Source organism: Antedon mediterranea, chromosome 10, assembly GCF_964355755.1.
Source record: "Antedon mediterranea chromosome 10, ecAntMedi1.1, whole genome shotgun sequence".
NCBI lineage: Eukaryota > Metazoa > Echinodermata > Crinoidea > Comatulida > Antedonidae > Antedon > Antedon mediterranea.
The window spans coordinates 16,791,989-16,818,779 of record NC_092679.1 but is presented as its reverse complement, the minus strand read 5'-3'; the positions used below and the strand labels follow the sequence as shown (position 1 = coordinate 16,818,779).

Here is a 26,791-nt window from a genome sequence, read left to right as displayed (position 1 = left end):
TTATGTCCCCTTAGAGTGTTCACACAGTTAGTTGGTTTATTAACATACGACACTAAAACTTTTGTTTGTACCGTCAGTGTTTCTGAAAAATGTGGCATAAGATGCATGTATAGTACAGTGTCTAAGAATTTTAACATTCTATCCAATCAGAATCTTTTTTATGATGTAACATAACTTACAGTAGGCCGTAGGCCATAACAACATTTTTTAACTAATCACATAATTAATAAAAAAAATTAAGTGCCCATGATCAGAATTACCAAACAACCATGTGCCCAATCACAACGCAACAATTTTTCTTCCTTCCTTTAAAAATCGCATTAATCAGAAAATTATCTCATTTGAATGAAATAATTATTGGTTAATTTTTCTTGCGTGGCATTGCCACAGGAATTTTATTATCGGTTACTTTTTATCAGTTAATTTTTTTCTGCAGGAAACACGGTCCCCCATTAACACTAAGTAACAGGAAGTGAAATTTCCATGATTAATAAATAAAGCTTCTAAATTTGTGTCTGAAGAAGTTGGATTTTTTCTGTGGTTCCCAATTTGACCATGCTATCAGCATCGTAAACTAATACCGTCATAGTCTTAGTGTGAACACGGACCTATCTAATTTATAGGTCCATGGTGTGAAGTTAGCCTGGAGAGTTTGGGGAGTTGACTATGGGTCTGTTTCTGCTGCATAACGCAATTTAACCGGTTATTTTAAAATAGATTAAAAATAGATAACAATAACAAGACCGCGTTTCTGCTCAATTTGTGCTCCGAAATAACCGGTTAAATCTATGGGTGGTCGTCGAGCAAAACGTCATCATTACCCAAAATGCAATACACTCAGACGGAAGTAGTAAGTTGGCTGTTTGTTTACATCGACGTCGTCAGTACACACGTGTGTATATCGCCGAACATCTCAAACATGTTAAAATAATAAAATGTTGTCTACAGGTCTACAAGTTTTGTTTTTTGTAAAGCCTACTTACTGATCGCTAATAAAATTAATTCTCATGGCGCCTTCAATAACATGGGGAGGGTCGTGCAGCGCCCGATCGCCTAGGATAATTTTTATCTAGCCTAAAATTCATCAACAAAGGCGATGATGATACGGCCCTTACCACGTGGAACGACTGTTGTCTTTCGCGGGCGCGGTCCTACAAAAAACCAAACGGAAACAAAAACGAGACTTAGAATGTTGCAATACCTACCAAACGAGAGTAGATAATTGTTAATTAATTATGATTCATGAAACCCTAACTTTTATAGCAAAAATCATCCGAATTTGCGTTAAAAACGACGAGTTTAGCCACAAAAACTTAAATCAAACGAGAGTATCCAAGTCATAGAACATCGCACGCACATAGTGCCTTTAATAGAATAATGAGTATTAAACATTGTTTCGCATAATATTATGTACTAACATAAATAATAACACATTTCTATGTTTTTCTAAAAAAATTTTATAAAACGATCAAATTAAGATTGTTCATTGTTCTCCTATTAAAGGCACTAAGGGCGTGCCATAAATACGCTCGTTTGGATTAAGTTTTTGTTGCTAAATTCATCGTTTATAACATAAATTCGGATGATTTTTGCTATAAAATTTGGGTTTTCATAATTAATTAACCATTATCTACTATCGTTTGGTAGGTATTTGCAACATTTTGAGTCCCTTTTGTTTCCGTTTTGGTGTTAATATAGGACCATCCATACCCTTCGCGAGCGTGTACTAACGCCTCAAATTGCTTAGCTTGGGTAGTCCCCGGAACTCCACCCCAAATTCCTCTTTTACTTTTGCAAAAATGCTCTTATTTATTATCTGTGATTCTTTTCTATTGCCTGCCATCCTTCCCCGTACTTTCTCTCCCTCCACAACTGAATAACATATCTTGTGATTTCATTCATCCACATACATGTTCACTTCTTCGTTCGACTGTCAAAACCACGAGGAAAACACACACCGTATGCGACGGTATCTGACCCGGGGTCACAACTGTCAATCAAATAACCGTTATTTCGTGTTGCAGCTAAGAATTGCCCAGCGATAACCGGTTAAACGGCGTTCTAACACCGATTTAAATTGGTGTTTTTAACCGGTTATTTTGCGCTGCCTTTTAACCGGTTACCACAAATTTGTCCTGTTTCTGCTGCCAAGAAAATGGAGTTAATTTATTCACACCGATTTTAATTTATTCACACCGATTTTAACCGGTTATTTTTATGCAGCAGAAACAGGCCCTATACATTGAACCATAGAGATATTATCTCTATGAGTAAACAGACCGGAAATAATTGGTATTACAATAGCTTTCTGATTCAGGAAGTATTTGATTTATATAATCAATCTGATCACTAAAATTATCATCAATAAAAACCACTACAGTTATTCAAAAGCATGTTCATATTTCATTCAGGTAAAAACCACATCTGTTTAAAAACAATTGTAAACTCAAACAAAAACAGTGTGCAATACTTAAAAGGCTTTAATTCAAAACAAGTTAAACACTAGATTTGATAAACATAATAATGTTGAGGCTTGAAAAGTGTTGGGACAATTCAATTAATTTCAATTAATATGAATATTTGGCATAAAATTACTGTACCATACCACAAACTACAGTATTTTAAGTATAACTAATTGACCATGGGGAAGAATACTGTGTGATATTATCTTATTTTATACAAAAAAAACAGTGTCCAATAATACTATGCCTTCTTAATGTTTCAAGTCATAACCAGTTACAGGCCTCGAATTTGGGGATTTTAGGGGCAAGGCCATTTGGCCTCCGGTTTTCGTTGATTTGAGGGGCACCAAGGCCAAATGGGAGGGCACCAAGGCCATTTGTTTTAAATCGAAGGGGCACCAAGGCCAAAATTAAAAAATATTTTAATAACTAGGCCAAAATTAAAAAATAGCTTGTTTCCGGTTGAGCGCCCGGGTGGAATTTTTTTCAAAAAAAAAAAATTCTACCCGCAAACATTTTTGGGTGAATTTCCCCTATTCATCAGATTGCGTAGTAGTAGTAGGAGAGGACTGTAATATTTATATATAATGAAATACAAAAAGATGTAGTGTATTTACGATCCATATAAATAATAATTATTAAGGTACGATGTTTAGCGTTCACAGTTGTTTCGTTTAGTTTCAAACAATGCGATAAAAAAAAGGCATGTGAAGCCAGGCCTAACAGGTAAAGACCCTACACTATAAAGGCGCAGCGGACGGAGAACACAGGTTACAAAAACAATTTGTTTGTAGGCCTTCAACTATTCATACACAGAGTGTTAACCACGCTAAAAATCAAGCCAATGACATTATGTTGTAGAATATAAATTATTGTTATTTTCCGAGTTTCGATTTCTGAAGCTTTTTTGTTAGTATAATCCATATTCATAAGAATTCAAAACACGGACGGACGCCGACCCCTCTCTCTGTTTAGGCTTCTGCACGTGTATTGTGGACTATACCATTTCCTTGAGTTCGGTAAAAACGCGTTTGTTAATTTAGTGTACGACGTCGCTAAACAAGATTTTTCGATGATCTGTCGGCTGGATTATTGAGGTGGGTGCGATAAAATATAAATATAATATACTTCCAACGATCTTCGGGTTGAGGTACCGGTTTAACTTTAGTACTAAAAGTTGACACCCCTAATTTTACACGTATAATGGAATGGACTACACCATGCAGGAACGCACATGGTATTTTCATATCAGAGGGTGCGTGTACGTCAAAAGGAATTGTTTTTCCAACGACCGATCCTCTTCGTGTGAAATTTCTTATCAGAGGGTGCGTGTGCGTCAAATGGAATTGTTTTCCCAATGTATTGAATCGCGTGTGCTTGATCGGTTCGGCGGCGGCGGCGGGAGGATAGGCTAGGCTAGGAGTGTGTAATTTTTTTTTCAACGAAGGCGGCTAGCTCGATTGTTGAGGCGGGGGTGGTGCGACTTTAATACTTTCAGTGACCTCCGATCGAGGAACGTTTTTAGCTTTATTATTAAAAGTGTACACCACTGTATTTTAATGTACTATCTATACCATTATTTACCACGCACGGCGGCCGGGACGATATTGTTTTGGTTATATAAATATGTTCGATGTTTTCTCTAAGTAAATGCGTTTTTTAGGGAAATCCCCTTTGCAACGAAGACAGGCGATAGTTTTGCGTCTCGTCCGATATTCTTGACATTATTTTCTATCTACTTCAGTGGTTTTTATTGTGGTAAAACTCGGGAAGGGCACTCACGGCCAACGCAAAAAAAAGGGCAGGCCAGTAGTGGCCGTGGGTGCTATTAATTTTCGAGGGCATTGAGGCCAACTGGGAGGGCACCGACGGCACTGGCCGCGGTGGCCGCGGTAAAATTCGGGGCCTGCAGTTATGAAACATAAAAATAATTTTGAGGTTTAAAAAGTATTAAGACAATCTCCCCAACCCAAATAATATGAATACTTGGCGTACTGTAATATTACTATACCACTTACTGTAATAACCATACTGACCCTGGGGAAGAATGTACTACTTTAATATGGTATATATTTTATAATATATATATTTTAATATTAGTTTTGAAAATAAATCTGTTATTAAAATGTCCATAACTTTCTCTTTCCAGGAAGTATAAACAATAAATTATTGAAATAAACTCAACAGTTTCAGGAGGTGTGTGACCCTGCCCAGGTGGATACTGTTGACAGTAAAACTTGTGTTCTTGTCAACTTTGGTACAAACAGTAAAATCAGTCCAAGGGCAAGACAACCCAACATAGATCAAGGTTATTATAAGATTCCTGTAGCTGACAGCTGACCATAAACAAAATTCCTCCATAGTTGACCTAAACATGGCTGACAAGGTCAAACCAGGGAGTTGAAAACTAGACATTCTGTAATTCTGTTTTTTCATTAAAAAAAATTTAATTTTAAATGTATCCCAGCTTCAATATTTATGTTTGTTTGTATGTGTTTTACGTATTTATCCAGTGTCATTAATTGTAAAAGAAATGAAATATAGTTAATAACAGATGAAATGAACAGAATAAAAAATGGCAAAATCAGCACTGTGGTCATTTTACAAGAGTTGTCAAAACAATATCATGATATAGATTAACTGATAAAAATCGTAGAAAGTAGGAAGTCTTTTGCCATTTTTCCTCTGACTGTGAACCTACAGTAGTACTGTACATACAGTATAATCTTCTGTAGTTTTATCTTCACTATTTAATATCTCAGATAGACATACCATACAGTGGTTTGAAGTATTGTACAAAGGTGGATGGGGTGAGGGTGCAAACTTAAGTGTTTTACTAAATTCAGATTAACTTGATATCCAAAAAAGTTTGGAAAAAGTTTCACAAGTGCAAAAAACAAAGAACATTGTCAGATTTACGGTAGTTAGAATTGGAAAATATAATTTTTATAAATAGAATTATAATTGACAAACAATGTACAGTACCATAATTTAAAATTATTAATTAACTTTAAAATTTGGTTAATATAAAACATGATGAATATTATAAAGTCATTTTGTGATGCAACAACAAAAAAACTAATTATAGACATGGTAACTTTTGTAGTTACAAAAAAAAACTAAATTCAACAATTAAGATAATATTTACTAAAAAGGAAATAACTATTTTAAAGATAAAATTAGACTTTTGAAAGCAACAGACATTTTTTTATATAATAATGGTCTGTACAGATATTAAAGTAGTCAATAGCCACATGGCAACAATGCTAAATGAAATGTACATAACAATATTTTTTTTTTATGAAATTGAAAGTGAAAGAAAATCAACGTTTTTAAGAATTAAATATAGCAATTATAAAGAAGAAATACCTCCACTCCACTGCTGTGTATCAACAGACAACATGGACGAACGAATTTATAGCTCAGTCGTTACAGCTTATATTACAAGTGAATAGGAATCCCACTGTTATTAAATCCATAGCACTTGGCTAAGCAAGCCAACATGTCACACCCAAGTATTTAAAATTATATCCAACAAATAACTAACAAGTTTAAAAAGTATTAATTCCCAGTGTAACCAGCTTTATTCCTTGATACCTTTAGTTCTTAGCAATAATCTATTATCCACATGTAACAATCCATAGAAATGTATAATGTTCTGACTACTTCCGTTCCGATCCGATTGTTTTTTGTAAGACAGCCCACCACCACATCATTTTTTAGGGAAGGTAGAAGTTGGACAGCAGCCACTGACTCAACAAACCACTGACCTTGCTAATCTGGAATACCTTACATTCCAGAGGCTTTCTGCCAAATGGAAGATTCCATTGCTATTGTAGGGAAATTTATTGACGATGGGGAGTTAATTTTGGAATTCTTTTCTAAATCAACACAAAGAATGACAAATATAATCTATTTATTAATAATAGATAACTAACTGTAGATAATAGTTAGTATTGTTTTTATCAAACATGGCGATAAATCGTTGCCTCAAAATATGAACTAAAAACGTTTCAACAATATTGTTTAGAACAATATTGTTTACTGTTGTACAGTATTAATAAACAATAACAAACGTGTTGGAATTAATGTAATGTAATAAAAACAATAAAAAAAGAATACAATTTGACATCATTAAAAAGAGATTCATATCATCAAGAATTGTTAAGACAGGGACAAGATAACATACGGAATCATGATTTCTTCAACCCATACATTCCTCTATTATTTGGTGTTATGTGGTGTTTATCTATTTCCATTATGTAATCAAATATAGTGCTTGTAATGTATAATGAAATTGTGTTCTATTTATTAGCTAGCCTCTTGATAGCGTTATGAAAATAAAGCTTTATATTGTGAGGCATTTAAGCATAGAAGTGATAAAACCCCCATTTGCAGAGCTTTATATAGTGACTTATGTACTTTATTGTTTGAGAGGTACAAAGAAGGGGATCAACCAAACAGTAACTAAACTATATTTCCTAAGTGTGAGTCATAATATTGACCAAATTCTTTACAAACAATCCTCATATTATTCTTTTTATTTCACAGTTGGATTGGTTTTATATCACCTTCAGTAATCGTACGATTTATTAACTACAGTAAACTATTATTAAGACTAATCATTTTTTTTTAAATGTATGTTTTTAAGGCCAATTTACACAGACAATCGGAAACGGTATGCGTAAAATCGTGTATGTCTCACATAGAATCTGTATCTATCATGAGGGAGTTTCCGTTTAATATCCTTCCGCTCCACGTTTTGTGTAAATGGTCATTAGAAATAACATTCTATATATTTGTTTAATGTTTACCAATACCGTATATTTCGGTGTATAAGTCGCACTTTTGACACGCAAATTTGACCTCTAAATTAAGGGTGCGTCTTATACACCGAACATAAATGCCTCACCACACAGATTGTACATAGGCCTAGGCTATCGTCACCTCGTTTGCTAGGCCTGAGTAGGCTAGGCCTAGCTAAAGTAACTAACTAACGTAACGGCAACCTGCTTCTGCCTAGTTTTCAAGGCATTTTAGCATGATGTTATACTAAAAATATGATGGAAAGATTTGTTCATTATGGCGATAAAATTTCATTTGTAAACGTTTACGTACGTACGATTGGAATAGTATTTATTTATACAGTAGTTATACGCACGATCGCCGTACCCCCAGCGCAAGCCCTTCTTGGCGGCCACATGGTGTACGGTATTCGACTAGTATATTATCCAGGTGATTATAGCATGGACCTAGCGTATACACTTCTTAGATACATGGATACTAATCGAATACGATTGTCCGTGAAAACGTCCGCCCTCTCGAAATGATCGAGCGAGGCTAGCACACATGTACGTGTATACACACATGGTCATGCACTCGATGTTGCGGCTGTTGAGGCTGGGCGCGGCCGAGCCTAGGTAAGAAAAAACCTAAATAAAGGACGCCGTTGCAGATATAACAAAATATATTATTACAATAATATTGATTACAATTTTAAAAAACATTGTTTTGATGAAATATAAGGTGCGTCTTATACACCGACGATATAAAAAATACTGATATTTTACTCTCAGTTAGGGGTGCGTCTTATACACAGGTGCGACTTATACACCGAAATATACGGTAATAACTTTATGTAAATTGGCCTTTAAACTTCCTATAGGACGGTACGTAAGAACGAATGCACACTGCAATTAAGTTGACCAATCACAAGCAACAGTTCGATTGATCCATCGTTTTTTAGCAAACCATGTGCGTTACGTGTACGCTATTGCATGCTACTAGTGGAAACCAAGCCTTTTAATATGTATGTACCACATAACAATATTAAAGATGTTTACTTTAATAGTTAGATGTAATATACAGAGGTACTATTTGATAATGTTTTTTTGCCGATTAATTTTAATACAAATGTTAAAATGACTCATAACAGCATGGTTACAATAAATTGCATAATAACCCAATACATACACCATATCTATAATGTTTCTTTTGTATGTACCAACTAAGAATAAAGATGTTTATTTAGGTAGATGTAATTGTAATATACAGAGGTGCTATTTAATAAATTCTTGTTTCTTGTCGATTACATACATGTTAAAATGACTCATATTTAAACAACATGGTTACAATAATTGCATAATATTCTGTCAAAATAATATCCTCAATTACAATTATATTTGTTTTAGTAATGGATTTTACATTTGTTTCAAATAGTTTTAACATGTGTTATTATAAGGTGGTTAATCATTTACACTGATACAGTTTAGTAGACTTCAAGCAAGTTTAATATTATTTTATTATGATAATATTAACAGATGGCATCATCCTTGTTACAGTATGTCTATGACCATTAAAAGCACTCTTCAAAAATACATTAAACTTTGTCATTTTGACTTTCAACAAAGTTATATCAAAGACAAACTGGTAAACCACAATAAAAGTGTTTAATTAAATATCTAATAATAAAGTGTTATTAATTAAGTTGATATTAGGTCTATTTTTAATATTACCAGTGCACACTCTTACCGGTGTACACACTAACCAATATAAATTAACTTTTACTTTTATAATGTAATGTATTTTTTCCTAATTGTTTCAGACATCAATTAATGTTATAATTACAGCAACTGTATATCCACCATACCACATTCATTTCTTCAACATTAAATTTTGAATGCAATTAAAACCTCTGTATTTAAAAAAACAGTGAATGTTGCAGGGTGTAGCCACCAACTTGGTTTCAGCCTGACCACTTTTTGGAAGAGGCATTTGACAACCCCGTGGTCATTTTATGACCACCAAACCACTTAAATTCTCATGGCTACTGTAAGGTATAGAAAGACAATGAAAGACACCCAACTTAAATAAGGGCCCATTTATACGAAACGCTACATCAACACGGTTCTGTTCATAACACGGCAGTTAACCAGTATGAACGGCTCAGTTTAGAGGATTGACCTACGTCTGTGAAAACACACATAGTAGGTGTGTAAAGTAGGAAGGGTGTTATTATATGAATATAGCCAAGTGACTGAACACCAACAAATAAATAAATAGGATAAAAAAAACATTATCATCATTGTTTTTCTTACCTTCTAGTTCTAATCCAACTTGTCGTCGAACTCTCAGGCAAATATTCCTTGTCTTTACACACTACAAAGAAATAATATTATATGGTTAGCAAGATGGAGAAAACATGTATTGTATGGTATCCTTTGAGTAGCTACTGTACAGTAAGATTAGAAGCAGAGAAAACGTTGCATGCAGTTTACTGAAACCTGCAGTAGTTGAATGACCTTTGACATCTAAGTTTTTCAATGACAGTTGAAATATGGCTTTTCTTCCTGATTTAATGTATTGTTAGTAAAGCAAAGGTTTCCCTATCAATATTACACAGTGTAATCAGATCTTTTTGTAAGTACTGTATAATTACTCAAACCTACTGTACTTTAACAATGCAATTTCAAAAAGTTAAAATAAAATATCAAATTTTTAAAAACAACAAAATTTATTTACAGTCTACAGTAGTACATTACTGTAGTTACAGTATAACCTAAATAACGTCAGACAGTTAATCAAAAACATTGTAAGTTAAAGGCACTGTTTAGTCCCGACGGACTAACATTAAGCTCTGTACATACTATTAAACTAGTTTGACAAACAAAAGTGTGATGTGCCCAAATATGGTGATGATATGCCCAGATATGGTAGTGATATGACATCATCATGTCCATATATGGGCACATCACATTTTTTGGTCACATAAAGTTGGATCAGTGTACACAGAGCTGTCTTTCATCAGTGTACCAATGTACTATTGATTTGATTTGATTTGAATTTATAAATAAATAAATCATCATAAAAAAAATGCATACAAAGTGATAACATAAATTACTGACATTACAAATAATACATTTATAAAAGATTTCCAGCAGGATAGCCTAAAAAGCTTATTGGCTTATTTCCATTGGGATGAAAAATGTAAACGTTACAAAGTATTACTACTAGAGTACTTGTTTCTGGGTTATATAACTCACACAATAGCCTATCATCATTCACCAGAGTACAGGTCAGTTCCATCATCATTGATTGGGTGATAATAGTGGCGATTATTGATAGCACTGTACTCTATGCCTTTACAATCATTATTATCATTCTGTAGTTTAATTAGGCATCATTAATTATAACTCTCGCTCTTCTTACTTGAACAAACATCCAATTAGCAATTAAGATAAAGTCAATAGGACTTGCTAATTAGCTCATTTGAGGTTACTAAATAGAATAACACTTGGCACTACAACCATAACACCTTGGTTCAAATCATGTATGAGTCATCTTACGAAACATCCTCGAAAAAACCAACAAAATAATGGTTTTTATAACACTTTAATACATTTTTAATGCTATGCAGTAAAGGTTAGCAACATATTTACAAATAGCTAAATTAAAAAAAATATGTATTTTTGATTTTTTTTTTAATTTATTCAACTTCTCACTAACACTGTTAGTGAAGGATCTGGACCAACAGGTGGTAAACACCTCTAAAACGGTCCAGTCCCAATTGCACACTTTCTGTGTGTGACAGTGGCTGTGTTTGTGTGGACTAGTACACCGGGGTAACCCCCTACTCGTCTCGAAAGATGTACTATTAGGAACTACTAGGTTCTTTAAAGTCCACATGAGCTATGTGTACACTGGACCTACGGTTTATAGTCCTTATCCGAGAAGACTCGTTCTACCACCAGAGCCATGGAACGAGTGAGCCTCGAACCCTTGCCGATGTTATGGCTACGTAATTACGGTTCCAACAAAAAAAATAACTAAAAAAGGGAATTTTGCGCATAAATCAGTACTGTGACTGTAAATAATGCATTACTATATGACATAATAATTTGTTTGTACAGTAGTTTCTAAAAAATTAGATGTAAAAATAAATAACACAATTACTGTACTGGAACACATCAAATTGGTTGAACCTACTTATAGTGCACTTTAACCACAGAATATTACTGTATTTAAAGTCTTTATAATGATTGTACTGTATTTTAAACCATTCAGTTCAGTTTTAATGGCTTGTTTTCACTGAATAAAACGGTGAAAACACCATTATAACAGAACTCATTTCTGGCAACTATACATTTAATCAACTCTGAGGTTTTTACTTTGAAAGTAAACAACTCCCTGATAATAGAACTACTTTACAACCATCACCAATTATTGGATAAGCATTTTTAAAAACAAACACATCTTTATTTTTTAAAGATATATTGATAACATATTTGTTGAACATTTTTAATATGCCATTTTGATGTTACATAAAAATTGATCCAAGATTGGATTAGAAAAAAAAAATGTACCTATTAAAAAAACTGTAATTTAAAGAAAAAAATAGTCAAATTTAATGGGTTTTTGAATTTGTTTTGTCTTTTTATAAGTAAAAACATTATCTTTCACCATTTTTTTTGTCTGCGGAAGTGATTAACTTTATTAAAACTACAAAATGGCTTATTTAAAATTCGATTTTATTAATCTTCCTTTTTTTAAATGTTTTGGATCACAATACATCTTTAATGTGTTTGTTAAGATACATTTTCATGTTTCCTAAAGAACCTTCCTAATACTCTATCAACAAAATCTTTAGTTTACTTCCTCAGCATCATTGGAGTAGAAGTATAACAGTAGTACTACAATATGTAAATGAGTTTGAATATTCCCTAAATAATAAATAACCAAAACTATTAATTTTTTACCTTATGAATGAAATCAATAACTTGATGATGGGTAGCATTTTCCAGAGATTCTCCATTAACAGTGATTATTTCGTCACCAAGCTCCAAACCAGCTCGCTCTGCCGGGGAACCTGTAAAAATGAAAGTGATCAGCTGTATGAAAAGGAGGTGATGCAAGTACAGTTACTATAAGGTCTTCTGAAAAGTAATTTTCATACAAAATGATTTCTGAGAAAGAATGAATTTAGTTGGTATACTGTTAGTCAATTAGAGCCCGTAACTTACAGCAAGCAACAAACTATGAGACAAGAAGACTACAATACACTCTGTAATTTTAACATGTACATGAGCCGTATTGTATACTGTACATTGCACCACTTCATGATTGGACAGACAGTTCACTAATTTAGTATTATCTTTCAGTTCTGTCCAATGAGATAGGGGCTGGTGGCCCGTATATATACTGAATAAATCTCTCATTGGAGAGAACTGAAAGCCAATAGTATTATGTATTCTACTCTTGTCAGTTGGAACATTCAGGTTATGGGATTCGAACCAAGAACCAAACGAAACAGTTCAGTGCACAATACAATGACTGCCATGTTCGATTTACCTGACCTAATGTCAGTGATGACACAATACAGTATGCTCGCAGTGGGGTGTACAGTAAGATTAGATTACTTTAACATCTTAATCAAACTAACTAGTAAAAGTATTAAGATAACATCATAATTTTGCTTTTTTTTTATAAATTGTAGACTAAACTATAAACTAAATTTTGCTGTTAGTGTTACCGTTATTTAATTTAGCCTGGTGCTAGTCTAATCTCTTACACTTTATACAAAGAACTTATAACACAAGAATCTCCTGTTCTTCAATTTGCATTCAAAACACAGTATCGGAAGTACAGGGTTAAAAGGTCAAACTGGGCGACGCCATTTCACAGCATGGAGCAGCGCCCCCTCCAAACTAGGAAGTCAATTACTCTACCCCACTAGAGTATTAGCAGATCCCCTCTATGATTTTGACTTTCTAATTTGATGCGGGCGCCCTACTCCATGGCTCACAATGGCGCCACCCATAGCTCTATTCTATCCCACAATGCCTTTCGAAATTGTTACTAGCTTCGGACGAACAGGAGATTCTTGTGTTATAAGTTCTTTGCTTTATATTATTACAGTAAGTATCAATTTACTATATTAGTTGGCTAGAATGTTGATGGTACTACCAACGGTGGAGTACAGTAGAACACCGGGAGTAGAACTCAAATTGTTTAATTAAATCCAATGGAATTTACTGTACTGTAAGCCTGACAGGAGCGCTTTCAGAAAACAAAACCACAATTGTTAGTTAGAGACTTACGGTACAGTAGCCCTGTTAAAGTGTCACAACTTACCAAACAACTTCATCTTTTTATCTGGAGTCTCCGTAACCAAAATCAGGTAGCCATTTAAGTCGACCATGATTGTAATAAATTAATTTTAAACAAAAGCAATGTTTGTTCACTTTTAAACAAACAAGTTAAACCTGGACTACAGTGTGTAGAACAGAATAATCTGTGCCAACTCCGTTTCTAATGAACTCTCAAGCATTAAATGCATTGCATTTTAATAATTACTTTTTCAGATCTATAATAATTTCTTATTTAATAATATCAATTTACATTATTTATGATTGGAACAGTACTCAACGTTACATTATTCTGTTGCTAATGCTAGAAGAGCAGTTTATGTTAAATAGTATCGCAAGAATATAATTGCAAGATTACCATTTATTTGAATAAAATGCCTTGGGGCGTTTATTGTTCAGATGGGTTTTTAGGGAGGAGTTTTTATTCGAGGGAGGCATTTATTTAGAGGAGGCGTTTATTTTTTTGGGTGTAATAAAGGTAACATGTATTATACAGATATTGACTGTTTAGAGGTTAAATATAAGATTTGACATCCCCGAGGGAATGATATTAAGTTCGAGGAAATATATATTCCCCGAGAACTTAATATCATTCCCGAGGGGATGTCAAATCTTATATTTAACCGATATAAAAGGCAATATCTGTTATATTATATAGCCAAGAACAAGTCTGCTGGTGGGTTGGGTGAAGCTAGGCTAGGCCTCCTGTAGTATTTGTATTGTATTTAAACAAGCCTGCCTAGACACCTTACCTTGCGAAGAATAATATACAGATAATTACTAATTAATGATTCCTTGGCAATAAAATATTCACTTAGGCCTAGGTCGTTTAAATTAACAGGAGAATTTCCATCAATAAGCCTATTAATAATAATATTATAATCAGGTAGGCCGAATACACAAACCAGTAGTGGTGTTAGTAGTCTATGAGTGCTAGCTTACCTGTATAAACTGACAATAGCCCGTGCTCTCCAGAGGGAGGGCTTAGATACGAAAGTGAAAAGTTCCTAGAACACCCCTGCATTATAATGGACCCGTCCGCAACCACACCCTCATGTGGGAACGTACCAACGTACCGTCATCATTTTCCGCGTACTTGACTGCGGGGACGGCGGGAGGGAGTTTATACAGGTAAGCTAGCACTCATAGACTACTAACACCACTACTGGTTTGTGTAGTCTATATCGTGCCTAGCTTACCTGTATAAACCGACAATAGCCAGATTAGCACCGGACTAGAACTAGTCGGCGGTGGGAGTAAGTTAACAAAGAGCAGAGCAAGTGAGGTGTACATACCTATAACCTAGGCTTTAGCACCGCTGCTGCTACTGGCGCCATGGTTGCAGAAATGTCCCTTAAATAATGCTCAGCAAACGTAGACTGTGTCCGCCACCATGCCGCTGTCATAATGTCTGATATAGAACCGCCAGCGTACAACGCGAAGTGCTGGACGATTCATAAGCGGCCCGAGTCGCTGCCACGACCCAGTTGCAATCATGGATTTTGCGGCCGGCCGATACGGGGGCACCGATGTGACGAATAAGTGAGATATACCCTCTCGCAACGTCTCTGTACGGTGGATGTAGAATTTGAGTGCTCTTACCGGGCACCAGGATGTGTCCTCTACTACCCCCGAGAATGCGGACATTGATGGAACGAACACAGCCGGCGAAAAATTTAACGTCTGGGACTTGGCCAGAAAGTCCTTCCTGAATAATAACCGGACTCCACCACGCTCAAATCGTATATGGCCTGGCTCTAGCGTGAGCGCATGTAGCTCGCCTCAGCGTTTACATGAGGACAACGCCACCAGAAACGCTGTCTTAAGCGAGAGATTATATAATGAAGCCTTGCTCATTGGCTCAAATGGCGGGCGAGTGAGTGCGGATAGAATGACGTTAACGTCCCAACGTGGAACTAAGACCTTAGACGGAGGTCGCTCTCTGAACATACCGCGTAACAACTGCGTGATTACTGCGGAAGTTGAAAACCGTCGAGCCATCCTTGAATGGCGGCGTAATGGCCGCAATCGCTGACCGGTAGCCTGACACCGTGCGCACTTGCAAGCCTGATTCGTACAGGTAATGCAGAAAAGCGCAGATCTGACCCAAGGATATCGCCTTATGGTCTATGTTATCTTGTCCGCACCAGCGAAAGAAGTGTCGTAGACGGCTGTTGTAGACAGTGAGAGTCGACTCTCTTCCAGATGATATGCCCGAGTCTCTGAGCTGATCCCTGACCATGGCCAAACAGTCAGGTTCAGGGATTGTAGATTGATCGTCGAGAACCTCGCACGATTTTGCGTCAGTAGATCCGCGCGGACCGGAAGACGCAGCGGGTGATCGTAAAGAAGACTGGCAAGAAGCGGATACCACGCTTGTCGAGGCCAGAACGGTGCGATCAACAGAACTCGGCATCGGAAGCGCTGAATGTGAGTCAGAACTATTGGTATGATCGATATTGGCGGGAACGCGTACGCCCATAAACCGTCCCATGACATGGACAGGGCATCCACCGCCCACGCACGTGCATCCCGGAATCGACTGCAGAACGTCGGGAGCTGCGTGTTCTCTGACGTCGCAAACAGGTCTATGTGCGGCCGTCCGAAGTGGTCGAATACTTGGGTGGCTATGCTCGGCAACAGACGCCATTCGGTCGGGCGTAAAGCGAGTCGGGACAGCGTGTCCGCGACTACGTTGTGGCTGCCCGGAATATGCGATGCAGTCAGCGTTATTCTGTGCGCGATGCACCAGTGTATGAGCGTCCATGTGTGGTAGCAAAGAGTCGGAGACTTCGTGCCTCCTTGTCGGTTGATGTACGCGACCACGGTTGTGTTGTCCGAGCAGACATGGACGTGTGAATTTTTTATGTTTGGAAGTAGCGCTTTCAACGTTCGGTCTACTGCCCAAAGTTCTAAGAGATTGATGTGGGCTAACGCCTCCTCGGCACTCCAAACGCCGGAGACGTGACTTTGGTTGGAGCAACCGCCCCAACCCGCTTCGGACGCGTCCGTTTCTATTCGGGTGTCCGGAATTGATCTCTGAATTGATCTGCCCACTAACAATCGGCCGTCCGTTAGCCACCATTGGAGGTGCGTTACAATGAACGCCGACATCGGGACCACTTGTCTAATGAGTCTGAACCTGGCCGGTAGAAGGCTAACAGATGAACTACAGCGGCTGCATCCGTAGCCGACAAAACGGAACTAGAACTACAAAGCTGGCTAGGAAACCTAGCGTTCTCAGCCAGTCGTATGCTGTCGGAGCGGAAGCGGTAATCAGGCCTTGTATAGCAGCAAGGGCTTAGGTTACTCGTTTCTGTGAGGGGCACACTCTGCCCGACACGAGATCTATCTGCGCTCCGAGATACATGGGATGCTGAGTCGGCACCAGGCACGACTTTTCCCGGTTCACTATGAACCCTACGCGTTCCGTTACGAGAAGGACGCAATTGAGACTGCTCACCAGCCGGTCCTTGGACTGAGCCACGATTAACCAGTCGTCTAGATACATGAATATGCGAATGCCGTGCTTGTGAAAGAACGCACCGAGCGCTCGAACTGTGCGCGTGAACACGCGCGGAGCCGTTGATAGGCCGAACGACATCGCGACGAACTGGTGAAGACAATTGTTGATTCGAAACCGCAACCAACGTTGGTCTTCTTTTGCGATTGGTACGTGAAAGTACACATCTTTTAAATCTGTCGATGCGGCCCAGTCTCCTCGTCTTAGCCCTAACAGGATCGATGAGACTGTCTCCATCCGAAACCTGCGGGGCCGAATAAATCGTTTGTTCAGACGTCTTAGATTTATAATGGGTCGCCAGTCCCCCGAGGACTTCTTGGTTAAGAATACGGTTGATTCGTGGCCCGAGCCCGCATGATGTGCTTCGACCCTTACTACGGCTCCTTTTTGGAGCAGCGCGGCAATCCCGTCCATAAGCACTCGTTGCTTTATTGGATCTTTGGGGATTGTGGTCGGACGAGGACCTCCACACACTGGAGGGCTCGTAAATTCTATGCGGTAGCCGTAGCTAAGTGTGGAGAAAATCCAGCTGTCTACCATCAGCTACTCCAACTCTCGGACGAACCGTAGGAGACGACCTCCCACTGGTCCGGCCCCGGACGGCACGGACCTCGCCTGCACGTTACCGGCACCTGCGGTCACCACGTCGCGAACCGCGGTCCCGACGTGCTCTCCTACCCGGCTTACCGCCACGAGCGGGGCGGGAATTACGGGGTCGCGACGGCCCAGGAGTCTGCCCAACCTCAGACTGATTACGGACCGACGGCGGCGGTTGTGAGATCGATGGCACCACCGGCAGTGGGGCTGGAGGCGTTTTGCGTGATCTCGTCTCGCGACGTGCCTCTCGCTCGCGAGCCCACTTATTTTTCTTCTCGGCGAAATTACCGTAGAAGAGATCCACAGCACCGAACGACTCGCTAGTTGTGAAGCGGTCAATTGACCCTCCGCACGGCGGCCGAGGTCATTGAAATTGTCACTTGTTGGTCCGCGACCAGGCCCGTAAACTGCTGAAGCAAGCAGATCACGTCCGCGTCAAGGTGCCGTGGATGGTCCGGATCCGCGAGGAATGACAGAAGGTAGCCCGACATCGAGACCGTTCGTAACGTCTCGCGTGCGCCACGGTCGACCGCGATTAGCGCCTCCTCAGTTCTGGCGGCCGAAGGAGACAGAAATCTGCCGTTGGCGTCGAGACCTCTATCCTCGCGCGCACGCTTCTTTCGCTGCATCCGGGATCGGTGGTGCCGATATATAGCGTTGAAAACTGGTCCTGCGGAAGCGGGAAGGCTGCTGCGAGATCTTGAGATGCAGCTCTACGGGTTTTAGGCTCCTTCGCTATAGCCTCTACCCTAGCGACAAGTTCGGGATCCAGCGGCGCAACTGGACAAGTCGTGACCCGCTTCAATGGAGCACGCACTCCAAAGGTAGAGTACCTCTTCGAAGCCGGCGCGGGCGTCGGCGCGTCATAGGCGTACTCTACTCAAATGCACGAAAGTACAGCAGGAACCACACGATTGACAAGAGCCTGCAAACCGTCTCCACCCTGTGCAACCTCGGAGCGATCCTCACTAGGCAGCGAGGTCATGGTCCTGTCACTGTCGTACCCACCGACATCCGGCGATGGGTGCGTCCCTCGACCTTGAAAGTACTGCGGAGGCAGAACTGGCACAGGAGGATAATTAAGCGAGGATGCCGAGGGCACAACCTCCCTCGGTAGAGCTCGCACCGCTGCTGCGATGGCCTCCAGTACGGGTGGGAACAAACCATCGTCCTGCGTACCACTCTGCGGTGGAGGCGCAGCGGCCGTTGCAAGCGCGCGGTCTCTTCTACTAGCGGGGCCGGGGGCTCCACCTAAACCTCCACGGGTGCGGGGTCTACCACCCGCGCACGCCCCAACGGCGACTCCTGGCTACAGGTGCGGCAGTGAATGCACAGCAAGTGGCGGTCCCACTTGACTGTCGCACGCTGGCCCCTGCATTGCCAACATTCAGACTTAGGCATATCCGGGCACAGAACGCAACCTAGCAAGATAAAGAACAATACAACCTGACGACGGCTTTGTTGTTGTTTCACGCAACAGTGCGTCCACGCCTCAGCTGAGGCAGTCCAGGTGGCAATGCAAATTGCTTTTCCTTTGTCTTCCGGTAGCGTGGCCGTTCCGGCCTAAAATCCAACGAAGTGGGTGTTGTTTTCTCCTTTTTAATCTTCCTTATATCTAAGGAAGACCCCGACTTAAAACGGATCAACGATATATGAACAATATCAACTGCTGGTACTGCAACAGGCCGTGGGAATACACTCAATATCCTGGCCAAGTCAACTAGTAATCAGCGTAATAGAACTCTTTGTATAGTATGTACAGTGTACAATCCTAACACTTGGTATCATACGACGTAACGCTCTCACGTTACGAAAGAAAATGATGACGGTGGTACGTTGGTACGTTCCCACATGAGGGTGTGGTTGCGGACGGGTCCATTATAATGCAGGGGTGTTCTAGGAACTTTTCACTTTCGTATCTAAGCCCTCCCTCTGGAGAGCACGGGCTATTGTCAGTTTATACAGGTAAGCTAGGCACGATATAGACTAAACAATTCGTCTTCTTCTCTTCGAGGAGCCGAATCACCGGATGTTCAGCGCGTACTAGTTACTAGGTTACTACCGTGAGTATTGACCAATCACAAAATGTGTTTCATCACATTTAGGGTGGACTAATAACAAATGAGGGCGCTATGTATGCATAGCTTAAATTAAATAGTTTAGAAGATTAATTTCTTCAAGCAACTTCCGTGGCGCAGCGGTTGAAGCGTTGTCTTGTGATGGAGTGACAATTCCACCCGAGTTCAAGATCGAGTAGATGACTTTTGTTTATTTAACGGCAAACGCGAGTGTTGCCACACGAAAATTACACAGTCAATATCATCGAACTCGAGAATGTTTATGTTTAATGACAGGGGACACGATAATTACGCGAAAATTACACAGTCAATATCATCGTTCTCGAGGATATATACGATTTACGATCCTCGCAGCGGTAGTCATGTGATGCAGTTTCAACCAATCACGTTCGCGTATTTACATAGGCTATGTAATATAATCAAATAAATAACCCCTAGATATAAAAAAAATACAACATAATTAGTATCGAGACATGATAAAATACAGTAAAAATTGTAATGTGTTTTGTATGTATATGCATGCATGTGGCAGGGTATTTATTCGAGGAAATAAATAAGGGCCCCGGGACATTTATTTGAGGGAGGCGTTTATTCAAAGGGTGGCGTTTATTTGAATAAATACGGTACAGTAAAGTGGTTGTTTACAATATTTGAATAAATATGGTATGGTAAGTGGTTGTGTAAAATTGAAGTAAGTAAAACTAAATACTATTTTATTATTATTATATTATTATTATTTATTAAAAGTTATTTTACTCTTTGGCTCAATTTTCATTCTATTAAAAAAATCTTACAAGAAGTGTTTTCCTCAAAACTGGTTTTGGTAGCAGCTATTTATAATAAAAAAATATAGAGAATTGTTACTACCACAATAACAACACAGTTCATTTGCGGAAGCAAACTACTGTATGAATGTTTTCAGTTCAACAATCTATAGAGGTCGTTTTAAGATAGCTTTTTTTTTTTGGACTCATTTCTGTTGGCAAGGAAAAACGTGCTTAAAAATAATACTGTAGTATTAAAGCTATATTCTCCTCCTAAACAGGCTCTTTATTAATTAACTTATTCTTGATTTTGATTTTAGCAAGACTTAATTAAATTGACAATTAATTTGAGAGTAGAATAATTAATTTTAAAAAACCTTGAAATTAACATCCAATTTTTATGAACTGCATTTATTAGTGATTGTTGAAACAGAGACAATAGAGGGCCTCCTTTATATTACATCATCCTACACAGAGAAAAAAAACCTGAACCACCTACAGTACAGTTAAAATTTTCAAACTCTCCTTCAGCTACAAGGCCCCTCATTTCTACAATGATCTTCCTCTATCTATCCGCAATTCCTTATCCTTTTCCTCTTTCAAAACTAGACTTATGACTTTTCTCAAAACTATGCAATCCCTTTCTAGATTTTAAATTGTAAAATATTAGATCTAAATATTTATAGAATTAATGTTCTTTGCCTGCTGTGTATATTATATATTTTTGCTTAATTTAACATTATCAGTTAGTTTCTATATTCCAAATTTTCTTATTATTCAGATTTTTATTCTTATGCAATTAATTTAATTTTTTGATTTTTGTTTTTCTTTCACTTTTTTGGGTTTTTTGTTGTTGTATTTTGTGTATTGTATCTGTTCTGAGAGTCCCAAATGATCAGCAACTGCTGGATGTATCACCCTCATTAAATATGGTTAAAATAAAAAAATACAGTTACTGTACTAATACTGAAAACATGGAGTGAGCATGAAGTCTTTTTATTCAAGTTTACAAATATAAAATTCTTGGTGCACTTTTGCTAAAAGTAAAATAATTGAAGTGACTTTATTTTAACACCACCTAACCAGTTAGATTAGAACCCCTATGGGGACAACTTTAGGCCTAAATAGGGAAAGGGGATGTCTCCTGAATAGGGGGTGTGTTTCCTGTATAGAGGGTGTGTCTCCTGAATAGGGGGTGTGTCTCCTGAATAGAGGGTGTGTTTCCTGTATAGAGGGTGTGTCTCCTGAATAGGGGGTGTGTTTCCTGTATAGAGGGTGTGTCTCCTGAATAGGGGGTTGGTCATGGTGTTGAACATTCCTATTTTTCCTCTTTACAGAAGCAGGGGTTCTACTCTATTAAAAAATTGGTTATATTTCTACTGCCAAAAAAATGAAGGTTTTCGACTATTTTAGACATCTACTAGAAACCAGTCTTCTAGAATACTAAAGATCCATTATAGATCTGGAATACAAAGAACCAATTACAAGATCTTGTATAATAATAGACAGAGTCATAAATAACTTTAACAGCAGAGTGGAAACCTGTTAGAATTAATTAAGTCCATGTAACACTGTCATCACATTCTTGTGACTGTTATTATGCTTCAGCTGGCATTCTAAATCATTCTGCGATTTGAACAAAACAGTAAACCAACTGGAAGAAATTCACAGCATTATCACCAAATCATAATTATTCATTTGATTTGAAGAAGAGAAATTACATGCACTGCAGTGGAACTGTTTCAATGAGACGCTTATTTATTCATTGACATTGCACTTACAGTACACAGTATATGGTCTTGTTATTGAATGATCTTTTTAATTGCAATGATACTGTGTGGGCAGGCCTTCTTATACAGTAATATTCTGTCAACTATTAAACACTCTCGCAGCAGTCCAAGTATTAGTTTACTGTATCATTAATTTATACTACACAGTATAATATGTACAGTAGTACATGTGTTAAAATTAAACTATTTTTAAAATTCATACATTGAAGTCTATCTAGTTTGCTGGGACGATATTGTGAGCAGTGCCGCATAACGGAAGAACCTATTTATTACCTCCACCAAGAAGGTTACAGTATGCGATCACCTTGCGAGTCTGTGTGTTTATTTGTTTGTCTATCTGTCTGTTAGCAATTGAAGACATTAAGACCAAAATGTTTACCATGGTCATACATGTAAATAGGACATAGTCCACAGATGACTCCATTAGTAATGGGATCTACTGTACTGTACTGTATGTGCAATTTCCTAAAAGCACATTGTTACTATTCACAACTGGAAATCATAAATACACTGTTTAGGGCTCATAAACTTCACATCACCTCATAATCATACGAAAATTGAACAAAAAAAATATATTAGAATGCACATACGCGTTCTTTTGATTTTACTGTAGAGCATGTTTCAGACGGTTTATAGCAGATTTTCATGCACTGCGCAGTGAATGAAAACGTTAATCTTTGATTGATCTTGTTTGCGTACATGAAGGATGTACTTGTTAAACCGTGTATGATTATAAATGTGAAATGTATGTCGAAAGTTCAAAAAGATTACATCTCTTCAAGCAAATGACATAAATTCCAATTGATTTACGAGTACTATTGTATTAAAATGAAATGATTGACTAGGCTCATACCTTTAGAAACAGCGTCTACCCTCGGAATGAACCCTTCGTCTACGCCGCCCATTATAGAAAATCCAAAACGATCTTCACTTTTGTACATGCCAATTGATATCTCATACTCTTCCTCATCCTACAACAAAAGAGACAAAATCAAAAACAAAATTTAGCCATGACTTTTAAGAATTTAACAATACACCCTTATACATATTGTAAAATCAACATTTTCCACTCCAGACAGATATTACTGATAAATCATTAAAAAAAAATATTTTGATAAATGTAAATTGTAATCTAAATTTACAGTACCTGTATTGTGCCATTTAGAACGAATTATATTTTACAAAAAATTAATGCGCAGGGAATAATTTCGCCAGTGTAGCATAGCAAAAAGCTATACAAAACAACCTTCTTGCTACACATTTCTACAATTGTGTAGCAAAAAATACAATACAAAACTATGTTTCTTGACTAAAAAATCAGTTTGATTAGCAATTTTGCTAAACAAAATTTTCAAATGAAATTTTTCCCTGATGCGTACCAAATAAATTTAAACTCATTACTTAGGCACTCTGCCAAGCTAATTTATGTTCTTTTAAATTCACTGAAATTAGACTACAGTATTTAATACACTATTTATTAGTATTAAATTATTATTATAAAATAACAATAGATTATACATGTAATGTAAGTCACATCATTGTGAGTGTACAAAAGGCAAAAAAATCCATTCTACCTGGCCGTCATCAAAACCATTGTGGTGATGCACATTTCCATTTGATGGGTACGGTATCTGTCCATTAACAATTATTTTCTGGCCCATCCTGCCGGGATACTCCGTGTATAAATTTCCACTTACAGCTGCCATCTTATAATCGTTTTAATGCATTATCAAGCAAATTCTGAAGAAAAAAAGATAATTAGATACAGTAAAGTTAAATCCAAATCAAGACCAGTTATAATGTTACAATCTTGTTTTCGTCAATTCTTGATATCGACTACAAAACGCCGGAAGATGTATGCTGCCTGACGTCACAAATAGATCTATGTGGGGCCGCTTAAAGTGGTTCCGTAAACGGCGGAAGGAGACGCCATTCCGTAGGACGTAGATGTGGGTTGGGACAGAGTGTCCGCTCCCAAGTTCGCAACTTGGGCCACTGAGCTTTCTACGTTGTGGTCTGTGCACCACATTAGTAACGTCGATGTGTGGTAGCACAGTGTCGGGGACCACATGCCCCCTTGCTATTTATGTGAGCAACCACAGTTGTATTAATGGAATTAGGGAGAACATGGCGATTTGCCAGATGGGGTAGGAGAGCTTTCAAGTCAATTCTCCTTTAAATTGTACTGTACATTACATTTTGGCTCCGACGCTTCACATGCACTCAATCACAGTATACTGTAGCTTCGGTAAAAACATCCGTACAGATTTAATGTTACACTCTTGTCTTTGTCAATTTTCCTTTTGCATTAGTTTTTGCAAATTTTGGCTCTAACGCTTTACCTGCACTCAATCACATTATACAGCTTCGTTTGGCTTTAAAGAGACCAACGCACGCAGTACATAGTACTGTATGGCAAATTCTATTGATGTTAACATTATACAAGAATCGAGATGAATCAAATGTATACTACAGTATATGTACCCTTAAATAAAATATCTATCGTCAATCTATTCAGTTGGATAACATTGAGAACAAACAAGAACAGTAAATCCTTGCTAACATTCAATAACACCAATTTTGCAGGTAATGGTGCTACTGTATTACAAGATCCAATATAATGAATCGTTTTGACATCACAGTAAATCTTTACAGTTTATTAGCAATGACTTGGCATTCATAGTACTTTCTTTCTTTCTACTGTATTTATATTAATATTTCTTCCACTCGATCAATCATCATACAGCTGTAGCTTGATTAATAACAGGCATCAAATGGATGCAGAAGTTAACCCATTGTGGCCTGTTGTTCACTGCTGCCCTTGGATTATAATATCCAAATAGTACAACACACAAACCTTGTGTTTATCAACGTGTTAATAAATGTTACTTTCTTCTAGTGTTTGTTTTACTGTATGAGGAAAGTACCAAGTTAAACTACTGTACTGTACTTGAAAGTTGTTAATACTGTACAGAATGTACAGTAGGATTCTAAAATGGACTGTACAGTACACCGTCATGACTAGGGTACAGTAAGTACCTGTATCCAAATAACAGAGACTTACTGTACTGTAGTAACCAGACCAAACCACTCCCAAAAAGACTTAAATTCTTAAGGTCCCAAATTGTGTTCTGTTCTATTCTAGTCTACCGGTACCTTTTTAAAAATAGATGTTATAGGACAACATGGAAACCAGGCACTGTTATTATTCCATTTCATTGCTATTAAATTACAGTATACCTATATATGGGTTATTTTCTAAAATGGTGACTTTGTTTACAGTATACAACTGCATTGTCAATGTCATGTATAGAAATCTGTGCAAAATTTCATTTCATAATATCCTATAGGCATGCATATATTATAGGACAGCAATAACAAATAAACTTAAATGTGGGACATTCACAAAAAATGTGGGACTCCTGTACAAACTCTAGGCTTAAGAAATTCATTACTGTAGGTATTTAATTCTGTTGTACGACAGTCACTGCCAACTGTAAAATAGTATTGCTACTGTACATACAATACAGTAGGTACATGTAATCTTACAAGTATACAGTAGTACTATAGATTAACTATAAATAATTGGCTTACTGTACTGGCCATACCCCATACTGTATAATAAAAAAAAAGCATTGCGAACTGTCAACTGAGATTCAGTCTGACCTATTTCTTTATGAAGTTCACAGAACAGTTGTTCCTTTTTATGTACAGTAGTTGGTAGACAAACTATAGCAAGTGAATGGAGTGGTAAACAGTCAGTCAAACAGTGATGATCACCTTGACATTACAGCTATACATAATACCTGTGTAGGTTCAAACATTCATCACACTTTAACAGTGCCATTTTTGTTAGGAAACATTTCGTCAATGTGACAAATTACAGTTTTGCTGTAAGAACTTTGATCTCTGTAATACAGTAGACTGTCTCCTATCTACTATACACACTACTGTACAGAGTACAAACTAAACTACAGGAATTTGTATACAGTTACTGTAGTAGTACTACAGTTACGTAGTAGCATACATATAAATATTCTTTTTAAAAAGATATACTACAAGCTACTGAACAGTGACTCACTTAATTTTAATTTAATCACAAGAAATTGTTTTTTTAAATACTGTACAAGAAAATTTGACCAATTTATAATCTTTACTAATAATAATGTTCAATGTACAGTATATACTGTATCGCGAAATGCAGGGTGCCTCTCTAAGTGCTGAACAATCAACAGAAAATGAAAGAAGCATAACAAATAATTAATGAAGTGAAAATTAAAAAGTATAGTACTCTTAAATTGTTGGTTAATTTGTTCTGATTTCTTAGTCTGGATAATGATTTTTTTTTTTTTTTTTTGTGGGGGAGGGGCAGGTAGGATGGTTTACGCTTGCAGATGACACCAGGCATTATCTGATAGAGTGCTCAACCGAAA

General features: G+C 37.6%; 1 protein-coding gene across 3 annotated transcripts in view; it reads right to left on the bottom strand.

Annotated features, from left to right (window-relative positions):
* Nucleotides 1–26,791, bottom strand: part of LOC140060754 (protein PALS1-like) — a 59,755-nt gene that overhangs the window by 30,699 nt on the left and 2,265 nt on the right. For 2 of the 3 annotated variants that reach the window (XM_072107091.1, XM_072107092.1), the window contains exons 2-5: nt 23,933–24,098; nt 23,212–23,329; nt 12,218–12,327; nt 9,560–9,620 (exon numbers count right to left, since the gene is read on the bottom strand). In XM_072107091.1, the coding sequence (XP_071963192.1) occupies nt 9,560–9,620; nt 12,218–12,327; nt 23,212–23,329; nt 23,933–24,064 (421 nt within the window). In that variant the 5' untranslated portion in view covers nt 24,065–24,098. Of the gene's footprint in view, nt 1–5,831; nt 6,313–9,559; nt 9,621–12,217; nt 12,328–23,211; nt 23,330–23,932; nt 24,099–26,791 lie in introns of those variants that run through there. The other variant, XM_072107093.1, reaches the window with a different exon arrangement.